Raw genomic sequence first — 18,355 nt, forward strand, 5'->3', positions numbered from 1 at the left:
GGTTCTAGCCGGCAGATGCATAGTGAGCACCGGGGTGCCACTTGCAGTCACCTTCCTCTAAGGCCCTGCCTACCCAGGATACACAAAACCCTGTCTGGGATGGTGCTAGCACAGCCCCTGACAGGAAACCCTTGGTCCAAGCTCCCCTCGCTGGAAGGACTCCCAGCTGCAGGGGGTCAGACTTGTGTCTGTGGTGGCAGCATCCATTTTGTGATGCTGAGGCTCGAGTTAACTTTAACCGGGGTTCACAGTTACATACATGTCGTGTCCCTCTAGAAGGGTGGAATGCTAACCCCGTCGCCAGAATTGGCGAGGGGTTAGTATTCCAATTTGTATGACACCTTACTCGACATGTTTTGATAAAGCGATACCAAAGATAGCATATAACCGCGAGGATTATAATGCACTTAAGAGTATATGGTACGCGTTATCATGGAACAGCTATTAGGACTTGGTTCCGCAAGCTGCAAACTGGCTCAGCTCATGCCAGAGCACCATCTCACACGATTCCAAGCACTCTGCCTTCAGGATTGTCAAGGCCTGCCATAGGAGTGACTGATAGGAATCTGTGTGTCCATGTTAGGGTTAGATATAGGTATACTATATCTAAAGCAAAGGGTGATAACACCACCTTGCCCCAGCTGTCGTGCAGCCAGTTGTGTCAGATTTAGATGGCCAGCCAGGGGTGGCATTATACATGCTGCAGCCCCTGGTAGGCCCTGGGTACACCTATGCCCTGAGTTACAGGGTCTGATAAGGTGGCCCAGTACCAATTGGATATGTACCTAAGGTACATGGAATCCATTTTTCAGAGAGAGCAGTAGGCCTAGGGTCCTGATTGGCAGGGTCCCAGGCCAACTAAGTCGGAAAACCAGCAAAACACCAGGCAAAAAGTTGGGGGCAACCATAGTCAGGTATCCACCTTCCTACAGCCGACACCTACTTCTCACCGGTCAATGGATCCCTGAACATCGATATCATCTTCCACACCACACGCAGAGCTCAATGGAGAAAAGCGTTCCTCACCTTACTCACAGTCTCCATTTGACACCACCAGCGAGTCTAGTGGCAACTGTCCCTTAATATATGCAGGATCAGAGGGAGCTGCTTTATTTTTCTTTTCCTGTCTGGGGTTAAGTACCCTGGCCCAACGGGATCTTTAAATATTTCTGGTGCGCGTCTTACCACTCCATTAAGTATTGGAAGTGTGGTAGTTGTTTTAGGTGAGGTTTGTGAGAAGGTGGCCTGATATGTAGTGCTCACTATTCTAGTGAACACTATGTATCAGTCCAGCAACCCTTATTGATGATTGGTTGTAAGTCAACCTTATAGACCAGCTATCCTAGTAGCGTGGATACGAGCAGTCTAAGGCTAAAGACTCGAGAGGGCGTGTTAAGCCAGCTGTTTACCACACATATACCCCTTGAACACCCAGTGAAAGGACACCACACAAGTGTTATGAAAATAAACAGTTATTTATTAAGTATCACAACAGCCCTGTACTCTTTATGAGGACAGGGTACTAAGCACAAAACAAAACTCTTACAAAAATACTTAAGTTAGCACAGTATATACAAATGCCCGAGGGGCACGGAAAACCATATACTTGAAAAGTGGAATGCGAAATTACTAGCAGGTAAGTACAGTACTAATAGCTTTTCGAATCGCTAGGACTGGACTAGGGAATCGTTAGATTACTTCTAGGAGGCCTAGGGGACTCGGGTGCAGTGTGTGCACTCTCACGCGAGATGCGGACAAAAGTCTATGGTAGCTAGAAATTGCAAAGTTAGTGTTCTCGGGCGAACCCGACCTGGTAGGAGGAAAACGAAAGTAGATTCTGACCCTTGGATAGTGAGGCTATGCTGGGGCACCGAAATGCCGAAGTTACCTAGCCCAGGGGCTGCAGCTGCATAGGACTCAAAAGACGTCGGGAATCCTCGTTGACGGACCAGGAGCCTGGAAGAAAGAAGTTGCTGGCAGGCGACCAGTGAAGAAAGTTCGGTGGATCCAAGCCTGGATCGATGGAAGATGACACCTGAAAGCAGAGGGGACCAAGTTCGAGACTACTAGCCAGTAGTCAGTGGGCACCAGGAGGGCACCGGATGGTAGCCACCTCGACTAGGTGAGTGGGTGACGCTGTGCTCGGCGATCTCACGGACCAGGAGGCATTGTCGGCGACCAGGATGGAGGATCGAGCTGTCCCACGAAGATAGAAGCTGTCGGCGTCGCTGGACCCAGGATTGGGCAACAAAGCCTTGGCAAATTCAAGCCCACGCGGTGGACCTAAAATGGCGTCTGGAGTGGACCAGGAGGGTCCGGGGTGCCTCTCTTGAAGAAGGAAGCAAGGGCCAGCCTGGAGCAACCAGACCAGCAGTAGTGATGTCGTCGGGCGTCGTTCAGAAGGCCACAAGCCAGCCGGCTAGTAGCCAAACAACGCGGAGCACAGCAAACAGCAGAAGGGCCCCACGCAGATCGTGGAGATGCAGAGAGGCTGACCTTGGGTGCTGGAGCTGCGCAGGGTCGGGGCTTCTCGGACCCCAAAGCACTCACCAGTGGAGGACACGGTGGGCTTGCAGTAAAGATGTCGTGCAGTCTTGGCGATCGTCGGTCCCTCGAGGTCTCGTCGCACTCACGGTTCTCAGCTTTGCTGTAGAGGTGAGTAGAGGTCAGAGGTGCCAGGGAAGCCGGGTCTCGTCGAGCTGGGTCGTCGGATTCGTGAAGAAGGACTTGCAGCAGACCGCAGTGTTTCTTAGGATGGTGCCCGCTTGATGCAGGGTGACTACTCCTTAGCCACAAGGGAGAATCTTGATGAAGAAATCGTGAAGTCCTTTCGAAGAAAGTCGTATCTTGATTCCAAAGATGATCTAATTTGAACAGGGGGCCCGCTCCTATCTTTATACTAAAAAAGGGGGCTGACCCGGTGACTAGGTCCTGCCTATTGGTGGGACCAGGAGGGGGGTGGTTACACCCCTCTCCCCTGCCGGACTTCCCCAGGCCAGGGGCTGGTGTGCCCCTGGAACTGGTTCTGACTGGCCTATGCGTAGTGAGCACCGGGGTGCCACTCAGCAGTCACCTTCCTGAAAAGCCCTGCCTACCCAGGATACACAAAACCATGTCTGGGACGGTGCTAGCACCGCCCCGGACAGGAAACCCTTTGTCCAGGCCTCCCTCGCTGGAAGGACTCCCAGCAGCAGGAGGTCAGACTCGTGTCTGTGGTGGCAGCATCCATTTTGTGGAGCTGAGGCTTCAGTTAACTTTAACCGGGGTTCACAGTTACATACATGTCGTGTCCCTCTAGAAGGGTGGAATGCTAACCCCGTCGCCAGAATTGGCGAGGGGTTAGTATTCCAATTCGTATGACACCTTACTCCACATGTTTTGATAAAGCAATACCAAAGATAGCATTTAACCGCGAGGATTATAATGCACTTAAGAGTATATGGTATGCGATAGCATGGAACAGGTATTAGGACTTGGTTCCGCAAGCTGCAGACAGGCTCAGCTCATGCCAGAGCAGCATCTCACATGATTCCAAGCACTCTGCCTTCAGGATTGTCAAGGCCTGCCATAGGAGTGACTGATAGGAATCTGTGTGTCCATTTTAGGGTTAGGTATAGGTATACTACACCTACAGCAAAGGGTGATTACACGACTTTGCCCCAGCTGTCATGCAGCCAGTTGTGTCAAATTTAGGAGGCCAGCCAGGGGTGGCATAATACATGCTGCAGCCCCTGGCAGCCCTGGGTACACCTATGCCCTGAGTTACAGGGTCTGATAAGGTGGCCCAGTACCAATTGGTAGATGCACCTAGGGTACATGTTGTAATTTAGAAAGAGAACAGCCAGGCTGTGGGTCTGATTGGCAGGCCCACAGCCAGAGAAAGTCATAAACCAGTGAAACAAAAGCAAAAAAATCTGGGTGATCATAGGATTGCAGACCCTACTCTCCTACAAGGTTAATAGTGTATCCATAAGAAAATCCTCTTCTATTGGATCTGTATGCAGGTCTACTCCATGGAAAGTAGATGCTCTATGGATGAGTTGTGTGAACCCAATGGTGTCATCTGGTGGAGATGGCCTAGACGGGTATGCCACGTCCTGTGGTAGATCTGGTGCATTGTAATCTTCCCATGGGTCACCTGATAACCCAGCCATATCATCTGGGTCATTTATGTCATCCATTTGCTGATAACTCTGTTGTGAGTATGTATCCCCATCATCATCCTCCTGTGGTATTATACTATGTGTGCTAGCTGGTGAGTGTACAGGAGAAATATATGGTAGTATTTCTACTTCCGATAGAGGGAGTCTTATAGGGGAAGTTTGAACATATTTCTTTGGAGGAACAGGAGATGGTTTAGGACAGTCCATTTTCCTTTTTTCAGGCACTGTGTACACCTGTCCAGTCTTTGGATGAATTTTCAGAGTCTTTTGCCTTACGTCAGGCTCTTCTACAGGTAAATCCTTTTTCGGAGCCGATTTTCTCGTTTGGATCCATCAGGTTTAGTCTTCACAGTGTCTATTATCTTTGGAACAGGTGTTGATTTCGGTTCAGAAGACTTCCCTGGTCTTTTCTTTGGATCTGTACTTTTTGGATCCGAAGCTTCGTCTGCCGAGTGCTTAGACTCGTCCGCTTTTGGTGCCGAAATGTGTTTCTGTATGAAAACCGCTTTCTGGTCTGCTTTTTTAGTTACCGGAGAAGTCTGTTACGGTAAACTTTGGAAACTCTTTCGGTGCAGAGCTTGTTTTCGAAACCTCTTTCGGTTCCGAACTTGGCTTCGGTAACTCTCGGTATCGATGGATGTTTCGGTGCCGGTGTTGATTTCGGCTTAAGCACTTTCTGCTTTTCGGGACCGACAGACTGACTCGAGCCAGAGTCAACTGGAGGCTTTTTAATACTCTTCGCTGCCGAGCCTGAAAACGGGGCGTCAGAAGGTTTCGATCGGTGTGCACCCGGACCCGAAGGCAGGGGTGGAACCGTAGCCTGTCTCGTTATGGGGGGGGGTCGAACAGGGTCGACTCTTACTCACGACCTGTTGACCAGCTGGAAGAAGATAGTCATCTTCGGCTCGATCCTCTGCTCCAGAAGCTGCGTCCTCTGCTTCGGAAGCAGCCCTTCATGCCAAGAACAGATGCATACTGGTAAGTAGCATATTCCGTTCGAGGCATGAGGGCTGCTGAATTCATATCTGTGCATAGAATAAATAGCAGTTTCCTCCTTACCGGCGGGTGCCCGTGCCAGCTGCAGCAGTCTGAGAGTTCTGAGAACAGCCTGTCCTACAGCAGCTTTCTGTTTGGAGTGTACATCTACGCAGTAGTGTTTGGTAAATGTATGTATGGTGGTCCATGTGGCTGCTCTACATATGTCCTCTAGAGGAATATTACCCAGGAAAGCCATGGAGGCCCCCCAACTTGCGTGTGGAATGCGCTCTAGGGGGAACTGTTAATGTGCGCTTAGCTTTCTGATAACAGATCTGGATACATTTAACAATCCACCTGGCTATACCTGACTTGGAGATTAGGTTGCCTTTATGTTGTGGAGAGAATGCAACAAACAGCTGTTTAGTCTTTCGAAAGGCTTTTGTCCTGTCAATGTAATACAGGAGAGCTCTTTTAACATCCAAGGTGTACAGTGCTCTGTCTGCCACTGAGTCAGGGTTAGGAAAGAAAACTGGCAGTTCTATATTCTGGTTAAGGTGGAACTGCGAAACCACCTTTGGCATGAATTTAGGGTTGGTGCGAAGCACCACTCTATTTGCATGGATTTGCAGGTAGGGTTCCTGAATTGTGAGGGCTTGCAGTTCACTGACCCTCCGCAGCGATGTAATAGCTATTAGGAAGGCCACTTTCCAAGTGAGGAACTGTATTTCACAGGAATGGAGTGGCTCAAAGGGCGGCCCCATGAGTCTGGTGAGAACCATATTTAAGTTCCAGACCGGTGAAGGGGGGTGTCTGGGAGGGATTATTCTCTTAAGTCCTTCCAAAAAGGCTTTAATGGCAGGTACCCTGAAAACGGAAAGGTGCTGCCTGTTTTGAAGGTAAGCGGCTATGGCCGCCAGATGGATCCTGATGGAACTATATGCCAGGTTGCATTGGTACAGAAGCAATAAGTAACATATGATGTTTTGCGTAGATGCGTCCAACGGATTAATGTTATTGTTGGAGCAGTAAATAACAATCCGCTTCCATTTGGCTGCATAGCAGGCCCTGGTAGTCGGTCGTCTTGCCTCCTTGATGATGTTCATGCACTCAGGAGGCAAGTTCAGGTATCCAAACTATGACCTCAGGAGCCAAATCGCAAGGTTCAACTGTTGGGGATCTGGGTGCTGAATGTCACCATGGCTCTGAGTGAGGAGGCTGGGAGTGAGGCGCAGCCGTTGGTGAGGCACCACTGAAAGTTCCAGGAACGTGGTGTACCAAGCTTGCCGTGCCCAAGTTGGAGCAATCAGGATGAGTGTCAAGGAGTGCTGTCGCAGTTTGCGCGCAACCAGAGGTATGAGGGGGGCTGGCGGAAAAGCGTATGCAAATCTGCCTGACCAGTTCATCCATATCGCATTGCCCTGAGACTGCGATGTGGGTGTGGGAACCTGGCGGCGAAGTTTGGGCATTTTGCGTTCTCGCTTGTGGCGAAGAGGTCGATGTCTGGATGACCCCACTGTTGGAAGTACGGATGGAGAACCGACGGGTGGATCTCCCACTCGTGCATCTGATGACTGTGCCTGCTGAGCAGGTCCGCCATCTGGTTGTCGACACCCGGGAGATGCTCCGCCATGAGGAAGATGTTCCTCTGAATGGCCCACTTCCACATGCTTTGGGCTAGGTGAGACAGCTGCGGGGAGTGCGTGCCTCCCTGCTTCTGGATGTAATACATGGCGTCATGTTGTCCGTCCGGACTAACACGACCTTGTTGCACAGGTGCAACTTGAATGCCTTCAGTGCCATGAAGATCGCCATCAGTTCCAGCACATTGATATGCATCCTCTGCTGTTGTGCTGACCATAGTCCCTGCACTGTGCAGTGGAGGACATGCGCTCCCCAACCCTGGAGAGATGCGTTCGTCGTTAGCACTATCTGTGGGACAGGCTCTTGGAACGGTCATCCCCTGCAAAGGTTTTGTGGGTTCCACCAATGCAGAGAGCTGTAAGCACGACCGGTCACCAACACTAGGTCTTTTAGATGGCCATGAGCCTGGTTCCACTGACGGGCTAAGCATTCTTGAAGGGGTCGCATGTGCAGCCTCGCGTGCGGGACAATGAATATGCGGGATGCCATCATGCCGATCAGTTGCATGAAAACCTGCGCTGGGAGGGTTCGCTGAGGTTGGAACCTCCGGATGAGCGTTTGCATGCGGTTGACCCTGGATGGGTTCGGCTGCGCCGTGGCCGACTGGGTGTTCAGTGTTGCCCCCAGGTACTGTTGAACATGGGCTGGCTGCAGGTGAGACTTTGCGTAGTTGAGAGAGAACCCCAGACTGTGAAGGAGGTGAATGGTCAGAGACATGTCGCGGCCGCACTGAATGGCAGATTTTGCCTGCACGAGCCAGTCATCCAGGTAGGGATACACGTGAACACCTTCCCTGCGAAGGTGCGCTGCCACAGTCGCCAAGCACTTGGTGAAAACTCTGGGAGTAGTAGTGACCCCGAACGGCAGAACCTTGAATTGGTAATGCTGACCGTTGATTGTGAACCTGAGATATTTTTTGTGACTTGGGTGAATGGGAATGTGGAAATACGCATCCTTGAGGTCCAGGGTGGCTAGGAAGTCGCCCTGACGGAGCAGCGGCAGGACTTGTTGTAAGGTTAGCATGTGAAAGTGCTCCGAAAGGATGTATTGGTTGAGGGGTCTGAGGTCTAGAATGGGCCTCAGGGACCCGTCCTTCTTTGGAAGGAAGAAGTACAGGGAGTGGGGGGAGGAGCCAAGCTTGCGACCGTCATGGCCGCGTTGTAGCTCGGCTCAGTCAACCTTCACGCCTGTTTTATTAATCCTGTGCCTTATCCTGCCCCGAGAAGACGTATTCGAGGAAATATGGAAACATGACAGATGGCTGATACTTACCACCTGCTCCGAATGCTCCTGGGTGCGGCGGATCCTGAGCTGTGCCTATTGTTCGCTTCGGAGCCTGCGAGGCGGGCGGGCCTGGACTTGCCTGCGGCTCCCGACTGGAGCGAAGTTCCTGCGCCGGCCCCTGGTGGAGGAGAGGGGTCGACCGAAGAGGCCACTGTGCGGTTGGACCGGTGGCGACTGACCGGGCCCGGACTGGTGGACCGAGGGCCTGGTGGGACCTGGTGGCGGGGTGCTGCATCCCACGGACGGGGGTTGACCGCATGGGAGACGCGTCTCCCCTTTGTCTTCCAATCGGCCATTTTGAAATCCTCCGCCCGGACTCGGCGGGCGGCGCCCATGGGCCGGAGGCGCCGACTGCCTCCAATGTTTTGGTGGCCCGCTTCCCTGCACCACTGGTGAGGTTGACTGTCCCCGGATGGCTCTCGTTGAACCCCGCTGGCAACCGGATTGGCGCTGGAGTATACAGTGGCCTCGCCGTGCTGACAAGATGGCGGCCAGCGCCCTGTATCTCAGACCCGTCGTCGACGGGAACACTGGCCTGTCACACGGCACGTTTGCTGAATACTGTAGGGGTGATCCTACGATTGGCGACGTCCTCGCTGCCTTGAGTTCCTGGCGTGAGTCCATGATGTTGAATGCCGCTGGGTCGGATGATGATTTTGACAGGCTCGCTGAGCCGCCCCCCACGTGCGCGGACCAACCGCTGAACTGTGCTGCACGGACCTTCCCGGAGGTTGATGAGACTACGGCCGTCGCTTGTCTGGAGGTCTGGATGCCCGTTGCTCTGCTTTGTCGGGAGCGCTTCCAAGGAGTGGAAATGACGGAGGGACTTCGGCCGGGGTCCGTCTGGGCCTGCCTTGCCGGGACTCCCGGCGATTGTTCGCCTTGCCCTGCTGAGCCGGGATCTGATGTCTGTCCTAGCTGAGCGAGTGCCCCTTCTTGGTCAGCGGGGCGGTGTTCGTGTTACCTGCAGTTGCTGCTGCTTTTTCTTGCTGGTCCGATCCGAGGCCATCATGACTGGTGCCGTGATTCGTGGCCTGGAGCTCTTGCGTCTCACTACTGGCCCGTCTGCTTCTGGTTCAATGTGCACTTCGTGTCTATGGCCCTGGACAGACAGGGACAGGGTTGAGATAACTTGCATCGGCGGACTACTACTTCATGCATGGATAAATGGCGTACTTTCGATTGTACAGGTACGATTGCTTCCTCATCATGTTCCTGTATTTGACTTTGAAGTGACTTACTCTTCTCGTAGGTTCCAATTGTGCACAGGTGGGTGGTGGGAGCAGATCGTTTTGATTGCATGTCTCCTCTCCCATCAGTTCTTAGTTCTTTTTTCTCCCTTCCCCTTTCTTCTTTTTCCTTTCCTTTTTCTCTTTTCTGAGTCTATATTTCAGGACTCGGTTTTTGGGCGACAGGCACACTGCTAGGGCGGGGGGTAGGCCGTAGCCTCTGCATGCGTGCTGGGTGGGGGGTTTGTCTTTTGTTTCGTCTTGGTTCTATGGGCCTTATTTTTCTCCTTTCTCTCTTGACTTCTTATTCTTTCCTTTTTCCTTTGGGTCAGTTTGGTGGTTGGGTCTAGCGCTGCTTATTGCTTCTGCTGTTGGTTTCTCCACTAACGTTAGTCAAGATGTTCCACGATCATGGGGCGGGTACTGGCCAGTATGTATTGTACTGCTTATTATCCTCAAGTTCTTCTGATGATCCCCTAATTATTGCCTAGTTTGTTTGCTAATCGCTGGGATCATTGCCCGCCATGTGTTTGATGAAGTGACTGCGTCTGATCCTTCTTACCTATAACTTTAAAAATCAACCTCACTTATCCTGTACTCAGTGGTCCCCTCCTTTTTCCAGTATGTGATGTTCCGGATAATTGCTGCTCCTCGTCTCAGGGACTGCTGAGCTGTTTTGATTTTGCCTAGTGTGCTACCACTTGATTTCGCGGCCGGCCTGCATGGTTGTGGGCCCGTACCTGTAAGCTTTTGTTGCACAATAAAGGTTTCCAAAAAAAAAAAAAAAAAAAGAAGTACAGGGAGTACACCCCTGCACCCCTTTCTTCGGCAGGCACGAGTTCTATGGCTCCTTTTTGCAGCATGGAGAGTACTTCTTGCTGCAATAAGAGCGAGTGCTCTGCGGACATAGGACGGTTTCTTGGGGGTATGTTGGGGGGGGTGGAGGTTAGTTCTAGACAATAGCCGAAACGGATAAGTTGTCTCACCCACCTGTCTGTTGTGATGTTTTCCCAGAGTGGCAGGAACTGCTGGAGTCTCCCCCCGACAGGTGTTTGATGGTCGGGGGGCAGTGACAAGAAGTCACTGTTTGTTGGGAGTGGAGGACCATGCGTTGTTATTGCGGCCTCTTCCTTTGGCGCTGTTCCCACGGTATCCACCTGTGGTGTTTTTAGTGTAGGCAGATTGCGTGTTGCCCTTGGCGTACTGGGAATGCTGTAGAGCCTGTCCTCTTGTTGCTCCCCTGTTACCGGAGCGACGAAAGGAACTGCCCCGAAACTGCTGTGACTGGAGAGCCCCCATGGATTTCGCTGTCTCAGTGTCTTTTTTCATCTTCAAGTGTTGTGTCAACTTCGGGTCCAAACAGGAAGTCCGGATTAACCGGCTGATTAAGAAGAGTAGTTTGGATCTCGGATTTAAACCCTGAGATGCGCAGCCATGCATGGCGTCGCAGCATCACACTAGTATTGATTGCCCTCGCTGCAGTGTCTGCTGCATCCAGTGCGCATTTGATTGACGCATAAGAGACCAGTTTTCCCTCTTGTATAACCATTTCCGCTGCTTCTCTGTACAGATCAGGCATGTGCTGCATTAATTGTTCTAGGGTGTCGTAGTGCGCCCTGTCGTACCTAGCCAACAGGGCCTGTGTATTGGCTATTCTCCAAATATTAGCGGCTTGCGCTGCCACCCGCTTCCCAGGCGCTTCAAAGATTTTTGACTCTTTGTCAGGAGGGGGAGCGTCACGAGTTGATTGAGAGTTAGCCCTTTTGCGTGCATTAGCCACCACGAGGGAGTCCAAGGGGAGCTGGCCTTTGATATAGGTGGGGTCCACTGGGGCAGGCCTGTATTTGTCAATCCGGGGATTGATAATTCTGGCTTTGGTTGGCTCCTTGAAAATGGCTGTGGCATGCTTGAGGACCCCCTTAAGCATGGGCAGAGTCTTGGTGGAGCGTTCAGATGTGGAGAAGGTGTCAAATAAGAAATCTTCATCCAATGGCTCAGCATGCATTTCGACGTCATGGTTGAGGGCTGCCCGTTCTATTAATGCATTGAATGCTGTAGTGTCCTCAGTGTGAGATGGTTTCACAATGTAGGACTGAGAGTCTGGAGCGGTATGGGGGTCATCAGGGTCATCGCTTTGATCTCCTGCTCCTGACCATTGATTTGAGACATCCTGATCAGTGTCAGTATTGTAAGAGAAGGCCATTTGGCCATAGTCCGCATTTAAGTCCTCCTCACTCTGTCGGAGAATGAACAGTATGGTGAGAGTAGTCCTGAAAATGTTCAACAAGAACCGGAGAGGTGGTTGAGACCATCTTCTTTTTGAGGGGAATTCTGTAACCTTCCAAAGGATGTTCAGGCGCGATCTTCCTCTTGTGGATGGTAAGCCTGCCCGACTCAGAGTCAATAAACAGTTTTGTCTGGTTGTCGTAAGAAGGCTCATGATAGACGACCTGTGCATGTGAGGACACTGTCGCCATCTTGGAAGCCTCGAGATGCCTTGGCCGGGCCGTGGGCGGAAGGCCAAACTTAAGTGGCTTCAATTCCGTATGCTTCGAACCTGAAGCGCCCGTTTCGGGTTTCTTAGACGCCTGTGTAGGCCGCTCGCTTGACCGCGTCGATTCGAGCTCCCGGCGCAGTGCGCCGCCATCCTTGGACGTCGACGATAATTTCGGGGCGTCCTTGGCCGTGGCTTCGACCCTTTTTGCCAACCCAGTCTTGAGTCCCGAGAGGGGTGGCTGGAGACCTTTTCCCAACGGAAGTACTTTGCCCTTCTCGCCATGTTTTGTCGTTGACGCTGGCACTGACGCCGAGGCCTTCGAGGCGACGTTCTTGGTGGCCGAGCACTGCGTTGAAGTCCCAGTCTTGGCGCCGACGGGTATCTTCGGCGTCGAAGGATCGTCGACAACCTTTGAGGTGGACGTCGAACCGACCACCATCTGGAGTAGTTTCGGTTTCGATTTCGGCTCCGTCGGTTTCGATTTCGCTGTATCGACCGATGGCTCTTTTCAAAGGGTCTTAGCCTGGCTATGTCGCGGGGCTGTAGACCGAGAGGATGGATCTTGGCTAAGGCCTTTCGGCGATGCCTCGACCGGAGTTAGAGAGGGCTGAATGTTAATGATAGGCCCCGGAACTGCGGGCGGACTCGGTTCTCCACCGGAGTCGTCATCAACGGCCGCAAGGGCCTGATCGTTGTCCCCTACCTCGACGACGTCTTGGTCGTGAACGAACTCCTCATCTGGCTCGTCCACCTCGAATTTGGAGTCCTACTCCGACACCGGTTCCGACATTTCTTCGGGAACGTCTTCTTCCGCCTCTTCCTGGAAGAGTTCCTCGTCCCCGGCATCGAAAATGTCTGCAGGTGCTGGAGCCGACTGCTGGACCGACTGCCTCGCAGCGCGTCGAAGTTTAATAGTCTTCTTTGAGCGGAACCTTGAGCAGGCGAAACATTTTGACTGGTCGGGGGACAAACCGGTATTGCACACTGGGTGCACATCTAAGTTCGAATATTTTGAATTACAAACGGGGCACGGCTTAAACGGGGTCCGTTCCATCGTCGATGTAGTCTGGGCCTGTGTTGTCGAGAGAATCTTCTTTTGACGCCGATCGAAGACCCGAAAGGGCCAGGCACGGAACGATACAATACCGACGCTATGAAGGCCTTTTGGCCTTAGGAATAGAAAGAGTACAAGTTATTTAACTGGAGTTGAGATTAGACATCCGAACCCAATGGCGGAAAAAAAACAATCTGGGGATGGAGAGGATGCCCATGCGCACTGTAGTCCAGGGGAGGAGCCACCTATCTCGTGATACTTCGAAGACTCTTCCAGGACAACAATGTGCAATCATCCGGACCCAACACTAGGCGGCGATCTATGCACAGATAGGAATTCAGCAGCCCTCATGCCTCGAACACATATTTCCAACTTAGAGGGCTTCACCAGGACAGACGTGGAGCAGCATCCAATTGTCATCTAGGCCTACCTCTACGCCTGCTGAAAGCTTTCCAACCTTTGCCAACAGACTGCAACTGAACCCAGCTCTTCAGAAGCTGACAGCCAGCAAACTCTGCTTGAGATCCAGATTTCCCTGCCAACGACCACTTTTTACTCTATAAAAGTTTCAAAGTCAGAAGTTATGCTTTCACTGGGTCGAACCTGGACCCTGCATTCAAACTGAGTTCCCTTGCCGTCTTGCTTTAAATTCTTAATTTTGAACCGGTCTAGCAAAACCAGATACCTGCGGCTGGTACTTTGTGCATTTTGGCTCTATTTTTATTTCAAACTATAATCTTAGGATTTTTCTTGTGTTGTATTTTCACTATATTTTCACTATTAGTGTTTGAGTGCAGAATAAGAACTGTACACATTGCCTTAAATTATGCCGGTTTGCTTTGTGCCAAGATACAAGAGGAATAAGGCACTGTGTTCCTAACGGACTTCTGTGGTTAACCTGACAAGTATTTTGATTATTTGAAGTGGGTTCTCACCACCTTCAACTAATACTTTAATTTCTTACAATGTTATTTCTCATTTTAAAGGTCCTCTTAGGCACAAAAAGTATGAAGAAAAATTACAGAAAAGGCTCATCTGTCCATTTTAATCAACAACCTATGTAAATTTATAATCTCATACTATAATTGCCTAATACACATTACACTTTCTTTTGGGGCATTTAAAAAACAAAGACAGTTACAACTCGGTCAGAGTAGCAGTACAATTGCACTTGTATTGCTCAAATATTACACATTACACTTTAATTTACAAAATCAACATTAGGTAGTATCAATGTGCCAATAAAAATGTATATCATTTAAATATAACTAATCTACCTTGTCTCATCATCATTAGGTGATGTTCTTGTTTAGCAGCATCCATATCCACCTCCAGTTTATCTTTGCCTTCTTTCATGTTTCGCTCCACTTGCTCACGTTGCTGCTTTTCCATTTCATCAAGAGCTTTCCATCGTGAAGAATACTCAAACTCAAATGTTCCTGGTTGAGCAAAGCGAGGAGGTTCTTCTCTTTCCCTAATCATCAAGAGTACAAAATTAACTGCTATCATGCTTTATGTGTACCACCAAAAATTGCAAAATATAAAATAAATCAAAAATGGGTATAATGTGAATACATAACATTAACTGCTAAATATTAACAAATCAAAATGAGGTGTGCATGAGTATTCAAGCAAATATAACAAACATGTTAGTTTTGGCTCAGTTTTTAAAATGGTCTTGTAAACAATTTATATTTGATTTGCTTCAGCCATTAAATGTTGTACAAAGAGCTGCTTAAACCACAGACATGCTATGCAAGTATTAGACAATTAAATGTAGGCAACTGCTCTTTGAGCAGGACAGATCGCGTAAAACAAGAGCTGAAATAGACTGGGCTTAACAACTACGCGGTAATCCAGTGTCTTGGCAATGGAGGTGTAAACTACTGCAAAAATAGCAATAAACAAAATAGGTAACTCAAGTGATCACAATATTTTTTTTTGATAAGCTAGTGCACCCAAGAAAAAAGACTTTATACTTGCTGTACTACTGTTATCAACTAGTTGGCCAATGCTCTTTAAACAAAACTGTGGTGAAAGCAACTGAACGGGTGTGTCCAGTTTTAGGCCACAGACTGCACAAAGTGCACGTGTGCACAAGTTCCATCTTTTTGATTTGGTGTTCGAATAAGGACATCTAAACAGTTCTGATTATGCTTAAAGGGTGGCTACCACCATCTCATCCCACACTTTGATGGAACCGGCACGGTTTGTCGAGTGAATAGCCCAGTGGTACAAGCGTTTTTAAAAGTAACCCTGTAAGGAAACTCTCTATAAATAAATCAAATCCTCTTGGAACATTCTCTTACCTTCATGTGGCTGTCAATGGTTTTAAGATACTTATTCTGTAGGGTGCAGTTTACCTTTGGTGTTCAGGGGTCAGCAGTCACATTGCCTCCTACTGGAAAACTACATTGATCCACAGCAGTTAAGGCTTAATGTAAATCAATAAATGTGTTACAAATACTGGTACAGTATATGATTAAACACTGCTAAATAAAAATATCGAGTCAGTGCTGTGGACCAATAAATTCCAGGAAGCGGCCCATGCACAAGCTTAGCTACAGCATCCCCTGAGTATCGCCTTTAAATTGATTTATAGTTTTCTGGTGCTATATCGATCAAGGACATTGGCCCCAGAAAACCTGTTATCTTTTGGGCCAAAGCCTGGGACAATCTGTCCAGGACATATTTGGCTCCTTCTAGAGAAAGGACTGCAAGATACACAGCCCCACCCCCTTACACTGGCTGAATTCTGACCAATAAAAACTGAGTAATATCCTGCCTCAGAATAAATACATATGTAAGGTTAGTATAGAGTGCAGATTATTTCCAAGCAAGATTAAAAATTAAACATTTCCTAGCACTCAAAACAAAACTGATTTCCAAACCAAAGTCCCACTGATTTGTGGGTGATGGTAAACACTGGAGAGCAGTCTAGTCTCAAGGCACTTTAAGCAGGTGTAGTCCAGGAAATTATTTGAGGATACAATCAAGATAGCAATATAGACACTCTGAAAGGTACACAAGGTTTGGCAAGTTTATGTTGGTTAAGTTACCAGAGAGAAAATAGAGTTTGTGGACCTGGCTATGAGAAGCACTAGTAGTGGAACTTACCCCTTGAAGTGTTGGTTGCTCCAGAAGATCCTCCATCCCGAGCCTGCAGCCTTTGTTCCCTTTTCAAGATCTCCTTTAAATAACATTGAGCACCCGACTGCTCAAAAGCACCCTGCACACTGCCGCCCGAGTGCCCCTGGCAGTGCAACCTTTGTCCTATCTTACTTCCCCGTTTGCCCTGAGCAAGTGACTAGGAGCCCACCTTCCACAGCAGCGTGGCCTGCTAGCCAACAGCCACCAATCGAAGGCCCCCTGCCTCTCATTGGATAACATCGGGCCTAACTACCTCTGCACCCGGCTGCCCCTGTGCCGCTGAGATTGTACCAACTGTACCTACCTGACCCTGGGAGACCTCAGAGTCTATGCCCAGAACCTTAACTCTGCCAGTCGAGTACTTACCTAAAAGCGGATAACTCGCTTTTTTTCCATAGGCTAACATTGACTGGATTCACTAGGAAATTCTTCGAAGTTTAGAGTTTTGAAACTTTAAAATATTCACCTAAAAATCAGCCAAACAACAAATTCAGGTTTACTCACCTGTTATCAGGAGAGACCTCAGTGCTGCTTCTTTTAGCCCAGAACAAACCCTGAAAAGTAATTTTTACTGTACTTACCAGTAACCTGAATTTTCTTCCATAGGAAACCATTGACTGTTTGTGAAATTTCTTTTAAGTGTTGATTTTTGCAAACTAAAAATATTCCTTAAAAATCGTACCAACTACCAAAACGTAATTACTTACCAGTCTTAGATAGATGTCCCAGTGCTGAACCTAGAAGACCAGTACTGGATTACAAAAGTAACATGAACATAATTTACCTGCAAATTGCATTTGCTTCCATAGGATAACATTGGTAATTTCAACTGAAAAACGTTTTAAGTGTCAACTTTTAAAAATATTCCTTAAAAATCACTACTATAACCAAAACGCTTTTACTTAACTGTTTACAGGACATGTCCCACGACTGAATCTAGGATCCAGTCTTGTGGTTAGAAAAGTAATCTACCAAGTAATTGATTGCATTTAACTGAAAATTCCCATTGAGCTCAATGTTGCATTGTTTGAAATCGAGTTGCCTATTGCAACAAACTATTGCATTCAAAAAGTCTAATGCCTATTTAAAATGTATTTAACTGAAGTAACTCATTCTGAGAAAGTAGATTTTGATACCTTGTTGGTTTTAAAATAAAACTATATCTTTTGATACAAAACAATTGGCCTAGAGTTCAGTTCTTGAGTGTGTGAGACCATTTGCTGACTGAGTGTGTACAACAAATGCTTTACACTGTCCTCCGATACTGCCTTACTGCTCGACCAAGCTACCACTTTAGATAGTAAGGTTATATCTAACTTTAGCCTCAGCCAAATCTCTGGGCACTCGGGACTATACACACTGTACCTTACTTTGGTCCAGTATATATAAAACCACTTTCCTACATCAGCTAACACTGCCTGGCAGCATAGGTAAGTCACCCCTCTAGCAGGCTGCCCTAAGGCTATTCTAAATGCACTAGCACATATGCCCCATCACTATTGAACACCATTTCCCAATTTTGTAAGTGCCAGTGAAGACACAGAAAGCACATGGACTGGGAACTTGACAACTCGAAGTTAGTATGAAGGGATCACTCACTTAATGCACTTGTGTTCAAGCCCTATGCAGCGGAGCTTTGCTGCCAAGACACGCAGGCAGGTAGCTTGTACACCACAAATGTTGTGAGTCAATCCATCAAAGCCTTGAATATTATTAGGGATGTATTATATATGCTCCCAACACTGAACAAAACATTTTCCTCAATAGCCTCTCATCCACACTTTCCAGATGGGGAGGTATACCTTGGTTACTGGGTGGATATTTTAATTCGGTTCTTGGCGTCTCACTTGACTGCTCCTTATTTATTTATTTATTCAAAGTTTTATATAGCGCGAACAAGATCCTTACAGATATCAGAGCGCTTCACAATGGCAGGGTAGTGGCAGTAGGAAAGAACAGTGGTAATGGGAGCAATGTAGTAGTCACAACATGAAGGATAATAAGAAAACAACATACATAAACAAATCAATATATATAGTCAGGTGAACAGGTAATAAAACTGCACAAGTCATGGATCACATTATATAGGTGTTGAGGTACACCTTGGGTGTGTGGTAAGCTTATAACAGTGTTTTAGTAGTCTCTGAACCAATACCTATAATGTTCAGGAGATCTTGGCCAGAAGGATGGTTTTCACCTCTTTCTTGAAGAGTGCAGCGGAGGAGATACGCCTAGTTTCAGGCGGGAGCGCATTCCAGATCCTGGGTGCCATTCCTGAGAAGGAGCGCTTGTAGGTTTTCTCTTTCCTGAATCTACGGGGTTTCAGGAGTAGATTCTTTGAGCTTCTATTGGACCTTGA

At 48.6% G+C, this 18,355-nt stretch overlaps 1 protein-coding gene across 1 annotated transcript in view; it reads right to left on the minus strand.

Annotated features, from left to right (window-relative positions):
* LOC147662880 (paraspeckle component 1-like) overlaps positions 1 to 18,355 on the minus strand; it is a 279,115-nt gene that overhangs the window by 161,291 nt on the left and 99,469 nt on the right. The window contains exon 4 of the mRNA XM_086950824.1: positions 14,124 to 14,320. Coding sequence (XP_086806950.1) covers positions 14,124 to 14,320 — 197 coding nt within the window. The remainder of the gene's footprint in view (positions 1 to 14,123; positions 14,321 to 18,355) is intronic.

This window comes from Lissotriton vulgaris, unplaced genomic scaffold, assembly GCF_964263255.1.
Source record: "Lissotriton vulgaris unplaced genomic scaffold, aLisVul1.2 SCAFFOLD_492, whole genome shotgun sequence".
In the NCBI taxonomy this organism is placed as follows: domain Eukaryota; kingdom Metazoa; phylum Chordata; class Amphibia; order Caudata; family Salamandridae; genus Lissotriton; species Lissotriton vulgaris.